Genomic DNA, 18,032 nt, shown 5'->3' with positions numbered 1-18,032 from the left:
GGCTTTGAACTTTGACCCTCAGATCTCAGCCTCCCGAGTAGCCCAGGTGATAGGAGTGAGCCGCACCGGGCACCTGGCTCTCGTTTCTTTCACCTGCACCTGTGTGTGGGGACCGTGCCCGCGTGGAGATGGGGCCTGCAGCCAGACCACGGGAACAAGGGGTCTGGAGTGTGTGTGAGTGTGTGTGTGAGTGTGTGTGTGTGTGTACCAAAGTTTCAGATGACTGTCATTTGCTTTTATTTCTTTTTTTGATCTGAGACCGGGACTGGAACATGGTATCTGAGGCTTTCACTCACCAGAGCCACAGCCGCACCCCTCAGATGACAGGTCAAGCACCCACGCTGCGAGCAAGGGGAGGGACAATTCTGAGGCCTGAGCTCCCGCTCCCTCTGTCTAGGACACGGAAGGACAGACGTCCGGAGCCGGCCTTGCTCACTCGGGCTGACGGCCAACTCCCAAGGCCTGGAGGGAAGCCAGTGAGCCTTTCGATGAAAGAAAAAAAATGAGATTTATTGGCAAATAAGATCACAATGAGAAAACAAACGAACCGACGGCTGGAGGAAGGCCCGGCGGAAGGCGCGCGGCGAGGTCCGGGCTGGCGTCTCAGGGCTGATCAGGAGCCGCCGTGCCCTCCGGGCACACGTGGGAGGCCTGGAACTGAACCTTCTGGACGTGCTGGGTCTGGCCGCCGCGCCGCTCGGGCTGCAGCCGCTGCAGCCGCGTGCCCATCACCAGCCAGGCGTTGTGGACCTGGTGCCGGCAGCGCGTGTAAAAGGGCCTGGTGACCCCCCGGCACCACAGCCAGAGCCTCTTCTGGTAGCCGTCATCCTCTTCCCGCAGGAGCCCCTTAAACAGGTGCTTCTTCCTTTTGGGGGATTTGATGCCGGAGGCCCTGAGGAAGGTGATGCTCATCTGGCTGAGCCGGGAGATCCTGGACGCCTGCGGCTTCAAGCTCACCTCCAGCTTCTGCATGATGTCGCTGGCCATCTGACGCACGGACGCCTGGGAGTCGTTCTTCATGCACTCCAGATCTGAAACCCACATCACCCCGCAGCGTCTGCAAGCCATCCCGGAGGCTGAGAGCTGACGAGCCCGGTTCAAGGTCAACCCCGGGCAGGAAAGTCCGTGAGACTCTCTCATCTCCAAGGAACCACCAGAAAAAAAAGCCAGAAGCTGTGGCTCAAAGGGGCAGAGCGCCAGCCTTGAGCGAAAAGAGCTCAGGGACAGCGCCCAGGCCCTGAGTTCAAGCCCCATGACCACCACCACCACCAACAACAACAAGAACAAGACAGGACTGGAAGCGTAGCTCAGTGGTCAGAGCACCTGCCTAGCAAGCACAGGTTCATGAGTTCAAAGCCCAGTACTGCAAAAATAAGTGAGGCTCCCGATCAGCCACTAGGTGGCGCCCACACCCCGGTGGTCCAGGCCCCTGGGGAGCAGGCACTCACTGGTCTGAATCTCTTCCACATCATCTTCATGGATAGCACACATCTGTATGTTCTTGATGATTAACTCTACGGAGAAGACAGACATAAAGTCACAGGAGGCAGGGGTCAGGAGGAAGAAGGTTCGAGAACAGCCAGGGAGACCCCATCTCAACTAGTATAAACGCAGGGCCTGGTGGTGCGCTCATCATTCCAGGACACGGGAAGCAGGAATGAGGAGGACCATGGTCCAGGGTCAGCCCGTCTGAAAAACAACTGACTGACAGGGCACCAGGGTCTCAGAGAACCGTTCCCAACAGACGAGAAAAACCTTAAATGCTGCAGAGCCTTGGGTGTGAGAAAATTCCCATACCTGAAAGAATGGGAGCATCGGAGATTTACTGCTGCGTCCGGCTTAAGAAAAAAAGACAAGCCGGGCGCCGTGGCTCTCGCCTGTCATCCCAGCTACTCAGGAGGCTGAGATCTGAGGATCACGGCTCAAAACCAGCCCAGGCAGGAAAGTCCATGAGACTCTGATCTCCAATAAACCACCAGAAAACCGTAAGTGGCACTGTGGCTCAAGTGGTTGAGCGCCAGCCTTGAGCACAAAGAGCTCAGGGACAGACACTCCTGGAGTTCAAGCCCCAGGACCAACAATAAAATAAAATAAAATCTGGACGTGTTAAATCATTTTATAAATCCAAGCGTGCAATGGAAGTGATTTGATACAGTCATTAAAAGTAACACTGAAGGGGCTGGGAAGGTGGCTCAGTGGTAGAGTGCTCACCTAGCATGCATGAGGCCCTGGGTTCGATTCCTCAGTATTATATACACAGAAAAAGTCAGAAGTGGCACTGTGGCTCCAGTGGTAGAGCGCTAGCCTTGAGCCAAAAGAGCTTAGAAATAGTGCCCAGGCCCTGAGTTCAAGTCCTAGGACTGGCAAACAACAACAACAATAAAAAAGACATTGAAGCCGGGCGCTGGTGGCTCACGCCTGTAATCCTAGCTACTCAGGAGGCTGAGATCTGAGGATCGCGGTTCAAAGCCAGCCCAGGCAGGAGAGACTGTGAGACTCCTATCTCCAATAAACCACCAGAAAACCGGAAGTGGCGCTGTGGCTCAAGTGGTAGAGCGCTCGCCTTGAGCTGAAGAGCTGAGGGACAGCGCCCAGGCCCAGAGTTCAAGCCCCATGACCGACAAAAAAAAAAAAAAAAAGACATTGAATTAATAGAGCACATTGAAAGCACAAAGCTAGGGTAAGGAAACACATTAAAAACTATCAAAAAAAAAAAAAAAAACCTCGCAAGAGGGAGGCCCTGGGCTCAAACCCCCGCTGCATGGAGACGGACACGCAAAGGAAGACAGTGTCCCAACTGCCCGGGGTTTGTTGGCGTGGCATCCTGGGGGTACCGGGGTTTGTCTTCGGGGCTCGCACACGGGCTTCTGCGTGACCGACTCCCAGCCCCAGGCCAGCCCAGACCACCATCCGCCTGTTCACACGGCCTGCCGTGGCTGGGATGGCAGGTGTGAGCCAGCACGCCTAATGACTGGTGGAAGGGAGTCGTGCACGCTTCTTTTCCTGCCCCGGCTGGCTTTGAACTGCGATCCTCCCCATCTCAGCCTCCTGAGCAGCTGGCAGTGCAGGCGTGAGCACCGGCGCCTGCTGTGTTTGTTCCTATTTGTGTAGGTAGTAACTTTTTACATTCTTAAAAATGGCGGTGACTCTAGCATTATTTTCTTCTTTTTGTCAATCTGATTTTTGTTGTTGTTGTTTTCTAACACATGCTACTGATACATTGTGAAGCAGCAGCATTTTGGAAATTCCATGAGATTCCAGTAGATGATTTTTTTTGTCTTTTTTTTTGGTTGGTTATGGGGCTTGAACTCAGGGCCTGGGCACTGTCCCTCAGCTCTTCAGCTCAAGGCGGGCGCTCTACTACTTGAGCCACAGCACCACTTCCAGCTTTTTCTGCTTCTGTGATGCTGAGGAATCGAACCCAGGGCCTCCTGCATGCGAGGTGAGCGCTCTACCACTGAGCCACCTGCCCAACCCCTAGATCAGTGTCTTTCCGTCCTGTCACAACTGCATGGTCTTGTCCCCAACAAAGCAGCGCCCGGACAGCATGGTGGAGGCCAGAACTGGGGAGCCCGGCCTCCGCTCCTCCCCAGAGCCTTTTGAAGCCAAATCAGGGGCCTAGCCCAGCTCAACACCTCTGAGCAGGAAGGGGGGGCCTGCTGGGTCACCCCGGGGCAGGTCCGGGGGCCTCTCTGGGCTGTGGCTGGGCTCCGGGCGGGTGGGGAGGCTGGGGGGGGGGCCAAGGGGAGCCGGCCAGGGTCTCACCTATGAAGTTGAGCGCGGCCACACGCAGGAAGACCTGGTGGCTACTCAGAAAGCCAAAGCTCTGTGTCAGCAGCTCCCCCACCAGATGCAGCCGCCCCGAACTGACCTGTGGGGCGGAGGCAGCCGGCACTGACCCCACAGAACCATCCGGACCGTCACCCCTCACCCCGTCGACAGGGCCGCCCGGCCTGCCCCCACCCTTCACCTGCGTCCCCATCCCAAAGTGGCCCAGGCCAGCGGGGGGGGGGGGGCGGGAAGCAGGGAGGGGGCCTCCCCCTCCCGCGCCTTCACCCCCAGCCCACAGGAAACCCACGGGTGGGCAGGGACTGCGGGCAGGCCAGCTGCAAGGAGGAAAGAGAGGGGAGGGACGGAGAGGGGAGGGGAGAGGGGAAAGGAAGGAAGAGGGAGGGAGGGAGGGGGGAGGAAAAAAGGGAGGAAGGAAGGGGGGAGGGAGGGAGGGAGGGAGAGGGAGGGAAGGGAAGGAGGAAAGAAGGGAAAGGAAAGAAGGAAAGGAAGAGAGGGAGGGAAAGGAGGGAGGAAGAAAGGAAGGAAGGAAGGAAGGAAGGAAGGAAAAAAGGGAAAGAAAGAGTCCAACAGCCTGGCCCCCCTGCTTGGGAAGCCCCGCCCAGCTCTCTTCTAGTGAACGCCACTGCTGTGTGCTTGTTTGGTTTTTGCTCCAGGTTTCCCTGTGTGGCTCAGGCTGGCCTCAAACTCACAATCCTCCCACCTCAGCCTTTTTTCTGAGTGTTGGGATTACAGGCATGCACGCACGCGCACGCACGCACGCGCACACACACACACACACACACACACACACACACACACACACAGCTTGCTAGGCCTTGCTGGCTTTCCAGCAAGGATTCCAGGTCTCTGCGCAGCTGCATTTCACAGGACCAATAGACATTTCCCCCCAGTACTGGGGTTTGAACTCGGGCCCTTGCATGTGCTCTGCTCACTTGCTTGGCTGGCACTTTGCCCGTTACGCCACTTCTCTAACCTGGCCTTTTTTTCCCCTCTAGTTAATTGAAAATGAGACTCTCACAGATGATTCTGCCTGGGGTGGCTGGGAACCTCGATCCTCCAGATCTCAGCCCCCTGAGTAGGTAGGACGACAGGTGTGAGCCACCGGCGCCCAGAGCTGCAGACTCCCAACCTCCTGACAACGGCCTCTGGCCTCTTCCCAGCGCTGTCTGCGGAGGACCGAGGTCCTGCAGCTAGCGTGCCTCCCAGCCCCGAGGCCAGGGCTGAGCAGCCAGCAGTAGACTTCGGGAGTCTACCGAAGGTGCAGGATCCGACGTGGATGGCCGTGCTGCCCCTAGCGCACCCAGCCCGGCCCGGGCCCCGGGGCCCCCCAGGGACGCACACCCACCAGGAACTTGCAGGTCTCCTCCAGCACCTGGATGTGGTCGCTGAGGGTGGTGTGCCTGAACATCTGCGTGAGCGACGACCAGCCAATCACCTTCGTCCACTCGGTCAGGGCCCTTCGACAGGCCTGGGGAGGAGACAAGGCCGTGCCCAGCGCCCGCTCCCCAGGCCCAGAAGGCTGGGAAACCACAGGGAGAGGGGCTGGGGCCAGGGCTGGAGCTGGAGCCAGAGCCAGAGCCAGAGCGAGTGTCAGAGTCAAAGCCAGAGTGAGAGTCTGAGCCAGAGCCAGAGCCAGAGCTGGAGCCGGAGCCAGAGCTAGAGCCGGAGCCAGAGTCAGAGCCAGAGCTGGAGCCAGAATCAGACTGAGTGTCAGAACTGGAGCTGGAGCTGGAGACAGGGCTGGAGCCAGAGTCAGAGCCAGAGCCGGAGCCAGAGCCAGAGCCAGAGTCAGAGCTGGAGCCGGAGCCAGAGCCAGAGCCAGAGCCAGAGCTGGAGCCGGAGCCAGAGCCAGAGCCAGAGCCAGAGCTGGAGCTGGAGACAGAGCTGGAGCCAGAGCCAGAGTCAGAGCCAGAGCCGGAGCCGGAGCCGGAGCCAGAGCCAGTGCCAGAGCCAGAGCTAGAGTCAGAGCCAGAGCTGGAGCCGGAATCAGAGCCAGAGTCAAGAGTCAGAATCAGAGCCAGAGCCAGAGTGAGAGCTGTAGCCGGAGCTGTAGCTGAAGTCAGAGTCAGAGCCAGAGCAGAAACCAGAGCTGGAGCTGGAGCCAGAGCCAGAGTCAGAGTCAGAGTCAGAATGAGAGCCAGAGCTAGAGACAGAGCTGGAGCAGGAGCCAGCGCCAGAGCCAGAGTGAGAGCTGGAGCCAGAGTCAGAACCAGAGTCAAAGTCAGAGTCAGAGTCAGAGCCAGAGCCAGAGTGAGAGCCAGAGCCAGAGCCAGAGCCAGAGCTGGAGCCGGAGCTGGAGCCAGAATGAGAGCCAGAGTGAGAGCCAGAGCCAGAGCCGGAGCCGGAGCTGGAGCCAGAGCTGGAGCTGGAGCTAGAGTCAGAGTCAGAGTGAGAGCCAGAGGCAGAGACGGAGCTGGAGCAGGAGCCAGAGCCAGAGCGAGAGTGAGAGCTGGAGCCGGAGCTGGAGCCAGAGTCAGAGCCAGAGTCAGAGTCAGAGTCAGAGCCAGAGCCAGAGCTGGAGCTGGAGCCGGAGCCAGAGTCAGAGCCAGAACCAGAGTGTCAGAGTCAGAGGCAGAGCCAGAGCCAGGGCCTGAGCTGGAGCTGGAGCCAAAACCGGAGCCAGGGCTGGAGCCAGGGCCCACCAAGAAGTGCACGGAAAAGGAGCAGCCCACATGGATCATGGCACAGATCAGCCATGGAAAGAAGGGAGGGAGAGACAGGGAGGATAGGAGGAGGGAAGGAGGGATGGGAGAGGGAAGGAGGGAGGAAAAAAGGAGGGAAGGAAGGCAAGAGGGAGGGAGCAAAGAAGGAAGAAGAAAGGGAGGGAGAAGGAGGGAAGAAGGAGAGATAGAAGGAGGGAATGAGGGAGGGGAAGGAAGGAAGGAGGGAAGGAAGGAAGTTAGGAAGGAAGGATGGAAGAAGGGAAGGAAGGCGGGCGGGCGGGCGGGAGCGGCCGCACCTTGACCACCTCCACGTTGTTGTCCTGGATGCTGAGCAGCAGCGGGACAAGGAAGGAGTAGATCTCCTTGCGCACCATCATCCCGGGCTTGAACTGGAACACGCGGTGCAGCATGTGGCCCAGCGCCGAGGTGGCCGACACCCGCACCTGGTCTCTCTCCTGCCGGGGGAGGGGGAGGAGCGGATGGAGCCTGGGGGCCCTTGTCCCCGCCCCTCCCCTCCCCCCCAGGCCTGGCTCCCTCCTGCCAGGCTCAGCCCCACCCCAAGACTGGAGAGCCGGTCATTCCCTTTCAAGTACCCCACATAAGACAAGATTCGCACCAGAGACGCGGCCTGAGCTCATCTTACTCCAACACCCTTCACATCTACAGCTTGCAACTCCATCAACAAGGCCTGCTTACTGATTTTCCTGGTACTACGTATGCCTTGAATTCAGGGCTGGCACCCGCGTGGCTTTCTTGCTGTTGGCTGGTGCTCTACCATTTGAGCAGTGCCTCCCATCTGGCATTTTGCTGGTGGTTGTTCTTGTTTTTAAGAGATGGAGTCTCAAGGATGTTTCTATCCAGACTAGCCCTAATCTAGCTAAGATTACAGGTATGAACTTTGTTTCCTTCTATTCTGTTCTTTAAAGAGGATCATAAAAAGACAACAGCCAGACATGGCAGCTCGTGCTTGTCAATCAATCCTAGTGACTCAGGAGGATCACAGGTGGAGGCCGGTCTCCATGGAGAAGGCATGGGACGGCACGCATCTATCCTCCGAGCTACGCGGAAAATGCGAATAGGAGGATCACAGTCCAAGCCAGGTGAGGGGGAAAAAATCGAGACCCTATTCCAAAAAATAGGTCGGGGGCTGGGCAGGTGGTTCAGTGGTAGAGCGCTTGCCTCACATGCACGAGGCCCTGGGTTCGATTCCTCAGCACCACATAAGCAGAAAAAGCCGGAAGTGGTGCTGTGGCTCAAGTGGTACAGTGTTTGCCTTGAGCTGAAGAGCTGAGGGACAGCGCCCAGGCCCAGAGTTCAAGCCCCACACCGGCAAAAAAAAAAAAGACTAAGTCTAAGCAGGGGGTTGGAGTCCTGGCTCAAGTGGTAGAGCGTCAGCCAATGAGCAAAAGCATCTGATACTGAGTTCAAGTCTTGGTGTTAGACCCAAAGAAAAGGAAGAAAGAAAAAAGATGAATCTAAGCAACACAGCAACACTCCATCTTCTAACAAACAAATCAACCCTCCAAACCTACTTTACAGAGACGCTTAAAGCCTGGGAAAGAGTAGAAGCGAAGGCTCTCAAATCAGAGATGAAGTCTAGGTGAAGAAACAGAAGATAAAGCCAGGCGCCGGTGGCTCCTCAGGAGGCTGAGATCTGAGGGTGAGACTCTTTATCTCTAATAAACCACTCAGAAAAAGCCGGAAGGGGTAGAGCGCCAGCCTTGAGCACAAAGCAGCTCAGGGACAGTGCCCAGGCCCTGAGTTCAAACCCCAGGCCAAAAAGAAAATTAATAAATACAGAACTAAGGGATCATGAGCTGGGCACAGGAACCACACACCTGGAATCCTGGCTACTCAAATCCCTGAGCCCGCAGAGATCTTTAGTGATCCCTCTGCTCGGGCAGAGCGTCATGTGGACCGGGCACAGGCACCGTAGCCCCCGCCTGCCGTCCCAGGGGGCGGGGGGGGGCATGGAGAGGATGGCCTTGGGGCTCAGAGGCTCACAGCCTCGACATCCTGGCCACGGCGTGGACCTGGCTTTGGGGTTTGGCAGACATCCCCGGAGAAAGTTCCAGAAGGCCAGAGCCATACGTCGTTGATGAGCGGGCAGAGCTGCCTGGAGACGTCGCAGAAGAGCAGCTTGGTGTCCTCGCCGGGCCGGTGGTAGATGATGTTCCGCAGGCCCTTGACCGCCTGCACCGTCACGCGCAGCTCGCCCTTCAGGAAGGTCCGCAGGAACGGCACCAGGCTCTTCAGGTCCTTCGACTGGGGGGGGGGGGGCGGGCGGGGAGACGCAGCATGGGCTACCCGGGGGGGGCATCTGGAAGGACTGGCGGTGGAAGGCCCCGGGCGGAGGTCCAGGGCGGGGGATGCCCCCCCCGGGAGGGGGGCTCACGTGTGTGGGGTGCAGCGCCAGGTTGCTGATTCCCCGGAGACCGATCTCCTTCATGATAAGGCTGGGCTCCTTGGCCCAGTGGATGAGATTGCCCACGCAGTCCTGCCCGATGGTCTCTGCCACCGAGCGATGCCACAGGAGCTGCGGGGGAGGGGGGAGAGGGAGGCCAGGGCTGCGGGGGAGGGGCGAGGCCGGGGCCCCCAGGTGCCCGGGGAGGGCTGCACCAGCCCCCCCCTGGTGGGGCCTCACCTGCACGTAGAGCGTGCGGGCCGTGAGCCTCTGGCGGTGGTCGGGGCTGTACAGCATGTTCTTGATGTGGTTCAGGATCCTCTGCAGGATGTTGGGCTCACACTTCTTCACGATGCCGCTGAGCACCCCGGGAAAGAAGCGGGCTTGGGGATGGCGGCCGGGGAGCGGGGAGACCCCAGGGCTGTGGGGGTGGGGGAGGGCAGGGCCCGGGGGGGGGGCCCACCTGGCCAGGTCCATCATGCCGATGTAGTAGGTCTTGGGGCTGGACAGCAGGTCCCAGCAGTGACGCTGCCTGGCATACTCCGCCACGCCCTCGTACGCCGCGCCCACCAGCACCAGCCTCACCACCTCCAGGGCGCAGCTGGCAGCCGCGCACGCGAGCAGAGAACACGGGTCACACCCCGGCTCCCACCCCACGCGGCCGGCCAGCTAGGACAGGGTTCTACCCCCCTCCCCCCACCGTGGCCAGGCTCTGCTTTCCCAGCATGCCATGGAACCTTGCTGCCACCGCTCTGCCATTTCACCCTCCCAACCCAGACCCCCTCCACCCAGAATCCTGCGATGGAGACCAGAGACACAGAGACTCACACAGAGACACACACAGAGACACAGAGACACAGAGACAGACACAGAGACACAGACACAAACATAAAGACAGACATAAGAGACATAGAGACAGAGACACAGAGACAGACAGAGAGACAGAGAGACAGAGACAGAGAGAAACAGCCAGAGACAGAGAAAGACAGAGACAGAGAGAGCCAGAGCCAAGAGAGACAGACAGACAGAGATAGAGGAGAGACACACAGAGACACAGACACAGACACAGACAGAAACACAGACACAAACATAAAGACAGACATAAGAGACAGAGAGAGAGACAGAGACAGAGACAGACAGAGAGACACAGACACAGACACAGACAGAGAGACAGAGACAGAGACAGAGCCAAGAGAGACAGACAGATAGAGATAGAGAGGGAGAGACACACAGAGATACAGAGACAGAAAGAAAGAGGGAGAGACGGAGACGGAGAGGCAGAGGGGCCCGGTGCTGTGGGGCCTCGATCCGTTCTCCCACACACAGACGCGGCCGCGGCCTCTGAGCAGAAACATCGTGAGCACTTCCCCACTGTGTGCTCACTGTCAGCCACTGAGCCGCCCACGCCCGTCCCCCACCACTCAGGAGGCTGAGGCTGGAGGCTCAGGATTTGAAGCCAACCTGGCCAAAAGGAAATCCGCGAGACTTTAACCTCCCCTTAGCCACACACACACACACACGCACACACGCACGCACGCATGCACTCACACATGCACACATGTACACACTCACACACACAGCTCATTTGAATAATGTATCCCAAAGTCAAAGGGAAAAAAATATGTCATCTTCTTATTGAGGGGCGCCGGCCCCCGTTCCACACCGGGCGTGGGGTTCCCCGAGCGAGCGACGGCCCGCTGACCTGGTGGGGTCCAGGTGCTTGCCCTTGCGGCGCGCCGTCTCCTCGCTGGAGTAGACCAGCAGCTTCTGCGGGATGTTCTGCTCCATGACCCAGTACAGGTGGCACAGCACGGCCAGCAGCAGCCGCGGGTACAGCTCCTGGATGGCCTCGTGGCACAGCGGCCCCGACAGCATCTCGTGGAGGGCGCACACCGCCTGCGGGGACACGGGGGGTTCACCAGGCCTGCCCCCACACACACACGTGCCCTGTGGTTGCGGCTAAGGAGGGGGAGGGCCACGGTGCCAAGCTCTCGCTCTGCTGTCTTGGCACTGGGGAGGAAAAGGGAGCAGGCGTGGAGGGGGCAGTGCCAGCCAGTAGAGAAACTGAGGCAGGAGGGCCGCTTGTGGGGCAGGCCCGGCAACATAGGGAAAGAAGGAAAGAGGGATAACAGAAAAGAGGGAGAGATGGAGGGAAGGAGATAGGGATGGGAGGGAAGGAGGGAAGAGAAGGAAAGGAGGGAAGGGAAGGAAGGGAAAGGAGGGATGGAGGGATGAAAGGAAGCAAGGGAGGGAGGGAAGGAAGGAAGAAAGAGGGAGGGAGGGAAGGAAGGAAGGAAGAAAGGAAGAAAGAGGGCGGGAGGGAAGAAAAGAAGGAAGGAAGAAAAGCAAGAGAAGGAAGGAAGGGAGAGAAGGAAGGAAGGAAGGAGGGAGGGAGGGAGGGAGGGAGGGAAAGAAGAAAGGAAAGCAAGAGAAGGAGGGAGGGAGAGAAGGAAGGAAGGGAAAGGAGGGAGGGAGGGATGGGAAGGAAGGAAGGAAAAAGGAAGGGAGAGATGAAGGAAGGAAGGAAGGAAGGAAGGAAGGAAGGAAGGAAGGAAGGAAGGTTGGGAAGAAGGGAGGGATGGAGGGAGGAGGCCGATGCAGCAATGACTTGGGGAACACGTTGTGCCCCCTTCCTTGCTCCCTCGTCCCCCATGAGACCCCAGGCGCCATGCCGGCATGAGGCCCAGAGGGCTGCGTGGCCCTGCAACCCATGTTCTCCCGGGCCGGGCCCCTTCCACGCTGAAAGCCGGCCTGCGCCCCAATCCTAGAGACCCTCCGGCTGGCCGACCCCTGCCCCAGCGGCCCTCCACTGACCGCCACGGGCTGCAGGGCCATCTCCTTGGTCTCCTCCCGGTTCTTCTTCTCCAGGATGGCGATGAGCACTTGCAGGATGTTGATGGCCGTCTCCCGCTGGGCGCCGAAGGCTTTCCACAAGGCCAGCTTGGTTCTGCAAGGACACAGGACAGCACGTCCGTCCGTCTGTCCTTCCATCATGGGCTGGGCAGAGTCGGGGTGGGGGGGCTCCAGGAAGGGACCTCCGTCCACCCCACCCCACCCGACCCGACCCAGAACTGGCCGGAGAACGCAGGCGCAGGCGTGAGGCCTGGCTGGACGACGCCTGGGGGCGGGGCCGGGCGGGGCCAGGGCGGGGGCGGGGCCTGGGCTGGGGCGGGGGGCATGGGCGTGGTCTGGTTGGGGCGGGGCGGGGCCGGGGCGGGGCCAGGGCGGGGCGGGGCCGGGGGCGGGGGCGGGGGCGGGGCCAGGCCAGGGATGGTAGGCGGGGGCAGGTACCTGTCCCAAGGCAGGGACTTGCTGAGCAGCATGGGCACCACGGCGGGCGTGTTGCTGCCGGCCAGCGCGCACATGGCCTGCAGGGTCTCTTCCCTGGTGCTGGGCTCTAGCTGCATGTGCAGTCTCTCCAGGATGCCATCCACCACCTCGCTGATCTGCAGGAGACAGCAGGGGGGGGACCCCGGTGGGTGACTGTGCTCTCGGAGGGTCCCAGGACCAGGCCACAGGAAGCTGACCCTGCCCGCAGCCCACCCAAGGGGGTCCTGGGTCCCTCCAAAGGGACGAGAAACCCTGCGGGAAACAGAAAGTCCCCCCAGATACTTTAGGGCTTCCCCTACCCCATACACACCGCTCCAGCAACTGGGAGCAGCTTCTATCCCACAAAACTACAAGGACCCCTGGCGCTTGAGGGGTGGGGGACCGCAGGACAGCTGTGCACCCCCGTGAAGTCCACGTAAACGGAGCATTGGGTTCCCAAACGCTTGCCCTATAGAATCCTCTCTTTTTTTTTCTCGTCGGTCGTGGGGCCTGAACTCAGGGCCTGGGCGCTGTCCCTCAGCTCTTCAGCTCAAGGCTGGCGCTCTACCACTTGAGCCACAGCGCCACTTCCGGTTTTCTGGTGGTTTATTGGAGATCAGAGTCTCACGGACTTTCCTGCCCGGACTGGCTTCGAACTGTGATCCTCAGATCTCAGCCTGCTGAGTAGCTGGGATGACAGGTTTGAGCCTCCAGTGCCCAGCTGAGACCTTCTTTTGAAGTCCTTTTTTTGTTTGTGTGTGTGTCAGTACTGGGGCTTGAACTCAGGCCCTATGCGCTGTCCCTGAGTTTTTGTGCTCAAGGCTGGCGCTCTACCACTTGAGCCATAGCACCACTTCCATCTTTTCTTGGGTAGTTAATTGGAGATCAGAGTCTCATGGATTTTCCTGACTGGGGGGCTTCGAACTGTGATCCTCAGATCTCAGCCTCCTGAGTCACTAGGATGACCGGCGTGAGCACGGGTGCCTGGCTGAAGCCTTTTTCTGAGTGAAGTATAAATGCAGGTACTTGTGTAGCCTTCCCATCATTTCACATTAGGCTAAAAAGATCACACTGTCGGTCACTCCCGCTGTGTCTTCATGTCCAGTCTCTGTCTCCTGGTGCTGGCCGAGGCCCCCTGCCTCGTCACCCCCACCAGCTACGCACCCCTGAACCTAGCGAAGGGCCCTCAAGACAGGAGGGCGGCTCGGGACTCAGGACTGTACCTGTCAGGGCCGGCTAGCTCCGGAGCCGGGTGAGGACGCAGAGATCTAGATGTAGGGGTTCAGGTCCTGCCTCCCTGCTCCTGAGCCCGCAGGTGGAGGGCGGGGCATCTACCTTTATCACGTCTCTGCCTCGCTCCTTCATGACGGCGCTCATCAGCTGCGCGGCCGCCAGCGACATCTTCACCTTGCCGTCCGTCAGGCTCTCCATGGCAGTCAGCACCAGGTTGGTGACCTGGATCTGGGTGAAGTACTCGGCGAACGCCTGGCGGGGGGCCGGGCTGGACACCTGCAGCCCACGCCCGCCCGGCCCCCCGCTCCGAGCACCAAGACTCGGGAAGCACCCAAACAAATGCTTCCGGGGCCGGGCATGGCGGCTCCCGCCTGTCATCCCAGAGACTCAGGAGGCTGAGGTCTGAGGATCGCGGTTCAAAGCCAGCCCGGGCAGGAAAGTCCATGAGACTCTGATCCCCAATGAACCACCCAGGAAGAGATGGAAGTGGCGCTGTGGTTCAAGTGGTAGAGCGCCGGCCTCCACCAAAAAGAGGCTCGGGGACAGCGCCCGGGCCCTGAGTTCAAGCCCCCTGGACCCGCAAAAACAAGTTTCACCGCAGTGGTAGAGGACAGGGAGGATGGTGGAGCCCTGCCCTGGTCGTTGACAGGATGATCTGCAGGACCCCCCAACCCTGCCCTGTTCCCCCACCTGGCCTGGGCGCCCCCTCACCTTGGCAATTTTGTAGGTGTTGTTGTGGAACACGTGGGCGCTGTAGGCCACAGTCTTGTCCTCTTCCTCCCACGTGCCCTGCCTCTTCTTCAGCATCTCTGCAACACCGACCTCTGAGTCCAGGCCTAGCCCCAGACACGAGCGGAACCCCAACACAGAGCCCCAGACACAACCTGAACCCCGACACAGAGCCCCAAACACGAGCGGAACCCCGACACAGAGCCCCGGACACGAGCTGAACCCCGACACAGAGCCCCGGACACGAGCTGAACCCCGACACAGAGCCCCGGACACGAGCTGAACCCCGACACAGAGCCCCAGACATGAGCGGAACCCCAACACAGAGCCCCAGACCCAACCTGAACCCTGACACAGAGCCCCAGACACAAGCGGAACCCCAACACAGAGCCCCGGACACGAGCTGAACCCCGACACAGAGCCCCAAACACGAGCGGAACCCCGACACAGAGCCCCGGACACGAGCTGAACGCGAGCCAGCTTGGGCAGCACTGTGTGGTTGTCTGGTGGTCCTTGGTGGGGCAGGAGTTGCACATGGGCATTAGGATGGGAAATGCTGAATGCCCCCCACCCCCCGCTTGTCCCATGCCAACACCCACCTGGGCACAGGGAAGGTGCGGGGCCCCAAGAAAACACGATCTGTAGAGGTGAGGGAGAAGATTCCCCCACAGAGAGAGAGAGAGCGAGCTCAGGAAGCAGTGAGTGGGTGTGGCCAGGCCGAAGGGGGTCAGGGATGGGGAAGGGGAGGGAGAAGAGGGGGAGAGAAGGAAGGGGAGGGAGAAGGGAGGGGAGGGGCAGAAGGAGAGAGGAGGGGAGGGGAGGTGGCCTTACGCTTCTGCTGCAAGAGGATGCAGTAGAGGTTGTAGACGGCTTGGGAAGACAGGAAGGAGATGTTGTCCACCGAGTCCTGGCAGCGAATGGCCAACATCCTCACCAGCCGCCCCAGCCGGGCAAACTGAATCTCCACCTGGGAAGGAGCACCAACCGGAAGTCACCTTATCACCGCCCCTCCCAGGAAAGGGCTGCAGGTGGGGGGAGGGGGAACCTGTGGGCCAGAGACAGGAGAGGCAGGACTAGGGGGCGTGGCAGGGCCCCCATACAGGAGAGGCAGGACTAGGGGGCGTGGCAGGGCCCCCATACAGGAGAGGCAGGACTGGGCGTGGCATGGCAGGGCCTGAGGCCCTGGGTCCCAGCTCCAGAACCAATGTGGGTGGGTGGCCCGGTGGATGGTGGATAGATGGATGGATGCTGGTGCCGGCAGCTCCGGCCTGTCATCCAGCTACTCAGGAGGCTGAGATCTGAGGAAGAGGGTTCAAAGCCAGCCTGGGCAGGAAAGCCCCTGAGACTCCTATCTCCCATGAACCACCAGAAAACTGGAAGTGGCGCTGTGGCTCAAAGCGGTAGAGATCTAGCCTTGGCCCTGACTTCAAGTCCCACAACCAACAGCAACAACAACAAAAAAGATGGATGGCTAGATGGAAAGATTAAATAAGTGCTAGAGAGACAGAGGGATGGATGAGTAGATATTAGGAAGATGGATGGACAGATGAATGGAAAGAGATAAATGACAGGTACATAAAAGACACAGTGGAAGACTCGATGATAGACTGAATAGACAGCTGAGTAGGTAGATGAGCACATAGCTAAAATCGACAGATAGATAGATATAGGTGATGGATGAGTGAATAGCTTAGATATAGACAGAGAGATATAGATGGACGGAGAGCTAAGGATGGTGGATGGGTAGATATAGATAGAGGAGTTTATAGATGGAGATTAGATAGAGGAATTCATAGATGGAGATTAGATAGAGGAGTTCATGGATGGAGATTAGATAGAGGAGTTCATAGTTGGAGATTAGACAGATGAGGGATGAGGGAATAGGTTAGATACTGATGGATGGATAGATGGATGGTCAAATGAGTAATTAAGATAGATTCATAGGTAGATAGATAAATGAGCGCATAGATGCATAGATTAGATAGGCAGGCAAAAATGATGGATGAGGGAATAAGATGGATGGATGGATAGGTAGATGAGTACATAAATGGGTAGATTAGATTGACAGATAGATGATGGATGAATGAATAGATATGATGGATGGGTGGAAGGATAGAGAGATGAATGAATAGATTAGATACATATAGATAGGCAGGTAGATGAATGAGTGCATAGATGGATAGATGAAACAGGCAGACAGAGATAGATGATGGATGAGTGAATAAGATAGCTGGATAGATGGATGCATAGATAGATGAGTACAGAAATGGACAGATCAGATAAGCATACAGACAGGTGATAGGTGAATGGATTAGATACTGATGGATGGATGACAGGCGAATGAGTAGATTAGATAGATACATATAGATAGGTAGGTAGATAAATGAGTGCATAGATGGATAGATTAGATAGGCAGACAAAATGATGGATGAGTGAATAAGATGGATGGATGGATAGGTAGATGAGTACATAAATGGATAGCTTAGATTGGCAGACAGACAGATGATGGATGAATGAATAGATTAGATACTGATGGATGGACGCAAGGATAGAGAGATGAATGAATAGATTAGATACATATAGATCGGTAGATAGATGAATGAGTGCATAGACAGATTAATAGGCAGACAGAGATAGATGAATAAGATAGATGTGAGTGAGTATGATAGAGTGAATAAGATGGATGGACGGACGGACAGACATAGACAGACGGGGCCACCCCGCACAGCACCCACACACATCCTGGAACTGATGTTGAGAGGAAGGCTCGGGCTGAGCCTCAGGGAGGGAGGGTGGGGGGGAGAGGGGGGAGGGACAGAACAAACAGGATGGATCATGGGAGAAGAAGGCTAAGTGGCCAAGGCGGCAGGTGTGATTCACGGGACGGCACGTGTCATCCGTGTCATGCGGGGCCCGTGTCCCGCCGTGACCGTGTCGTGCAGGTTCAGAGGGGGGCAGCAGGGCTGGCGGCAGGGACTCCACTCACTTCAAAATTATTCATCTGTGCCGTAAAGCCCAGAACACGGGCGGTAATCCACATGGCGCGCTCCCGTTCGTTGTCCTTGTGTGAGTTCAGCCAGGGGTCCAGCATCTGGAGGGAGAGGGGAACAGGCGGGGCTCGATCCGGCAGCCGGAAGGAGAGAGGCCTGACCAGCTGCTTCCCAAACAGCAGAAAGCCAGGTGGGAGCCCGGCTGCCGCAGGCTGGCAGGGCCGTCGCTCTGAGAGCCCGGCCACCTTGGTCTAGAGGTCGAGCCCGGCGCCGGGTGCCTCCGTTTCCCCAGCCCCGCGGGACTTGCGTACATTGGGGTTCTAGACCCTGACTCCATGACCTGCTGTGCAACCTTGGCTGCACGCGCCCCGTTTTCTCCTGGACCAGCGTGTGGGCCCTGCAGCTGGTGGCTGCACACAGTCCGTGACTTTTCTCTGAGCACTCCAACATACTTCAGAGAGACGGACATAGCTCAGACCGCAGCTCTGCTGCCTCTCCCCTGCACGGCCTTCCTCCTCCATCCCCTTCCTGCCAGCTCAGCCCCACCGACCACGGGGGACAAAGGCTCTGTCCACTCAGGATCCCACTGGGCGCCCGGGTCTGGAAGGAGGGCTCTGAAAACCGGCCAATAGAAAGTGAGTTCAGACTGGAGTAGGAGGGAGCTGTGTGCTCGGGCTGCTGTCTTTGGAAAGAGGTGATCACACACGTGTGTGTGTGCGTGTGCACACACATGAACAGACATGTGCACAAATGCACCCACACACACATCACACACAGACAAGACACAGACACATAAGAATGTGCTGTGGAATCAGGCACCTGTGGCTCACGCCTGTCATCCCAGCTACTCAGGGATCTGAGGATCACAGTTCAAAGCCAGCCTGGACAAGAAATTCCGTGACTCTTTTTTTT

General features: G+C 58.4%; 1 protein-coding gene across 1 annotated transcript in view; it reads right to left on the bottom strand.

Moving 5' to 3' along the window:
* Positions 1-304: 304 nt before the first annotated feature.
* The window catches only part of LOC105991053 (maestro heat-like repeat-containing protein family member 7), a 42,846-nt gene continuing 25,118 nt past the window's right edge, over positions 305-18,032 (bottom strand). Inside the window, exons 14-29 of the mRNA XM_013023611.1 lie at positions 17,117-17,221; positions 14,962-15,097; positions 14,113-14,210; positions 13,504-13,653; positions 12,151-12,305; positions 11,674-11,806; positions 10,562-10,755; positions 9,323-9,460; positions 9,100-9,217; positions 8,851-8,991; positions 8,547-8,720; positions 6,752-6,910; positions 5,138-5,260; positions 3,766-3,871; positions 1,449-1,514; positions 305-1,031 (exon numbers count right to left, since the gene is read on the bottom strand). Of these exons, the coding sequence (XP_012879065.1) occupies positions 604-1,031; positions 1,449-1,514; positions 3,766-3,871; positions 5,138-5,260; positions 6,752-6,910; positions 8,547-8,720; positions 8,851-8,991; positions 9,100-9,217; positions 9,323-9,460; positions 10,562-10,755; positions 11,674-11,806; positions 12,151-12,305; positions 13,504-13,653; positions 14,113-14,210; positions 14,962-15,097; positions 17,117-17,221 (2,424 nt within the window). The 3' untranslated portion in view covers positions 305-603. The remainder of the gene's footprint in view (positions 1,032-1,448; positions 1,515-3,765; positions 3,872-5,137; positions 5,261-6,751; positions 6,911-8,546; positions 8,721-8,850; positions 8,992-9,099; positions 9,218-9,322; positions 9,461-10,561; positions 10,756-11,673; positions 11,807-12,150; positions 12,306-13,503; positions 13,654-14,112; positions 14,211-14,961; positions 15,098-17,116; positions 17,222-18,032) is intronic.

The sequence above is a fragment of the Dipodomys ordii genome, unplaced genomic scaffold (genome assembly GCF_000151885.1).
Source record: "Dipodomys ordii isolate 6190 unplaced genomic scaffold, Dord_2.0 Scaffold69, whole genome shotgun sequence".
NCBI lineage: Eukaryota > Metazoa > Chordata > Mammalia > Rodentia > Heteromyidae > Dipodomys > Dipodomys ordii.
Note: the sequence above shows the minus strand (reverse complement) of the source record. Positions and strands in the feature narration are given on the sequence as shown.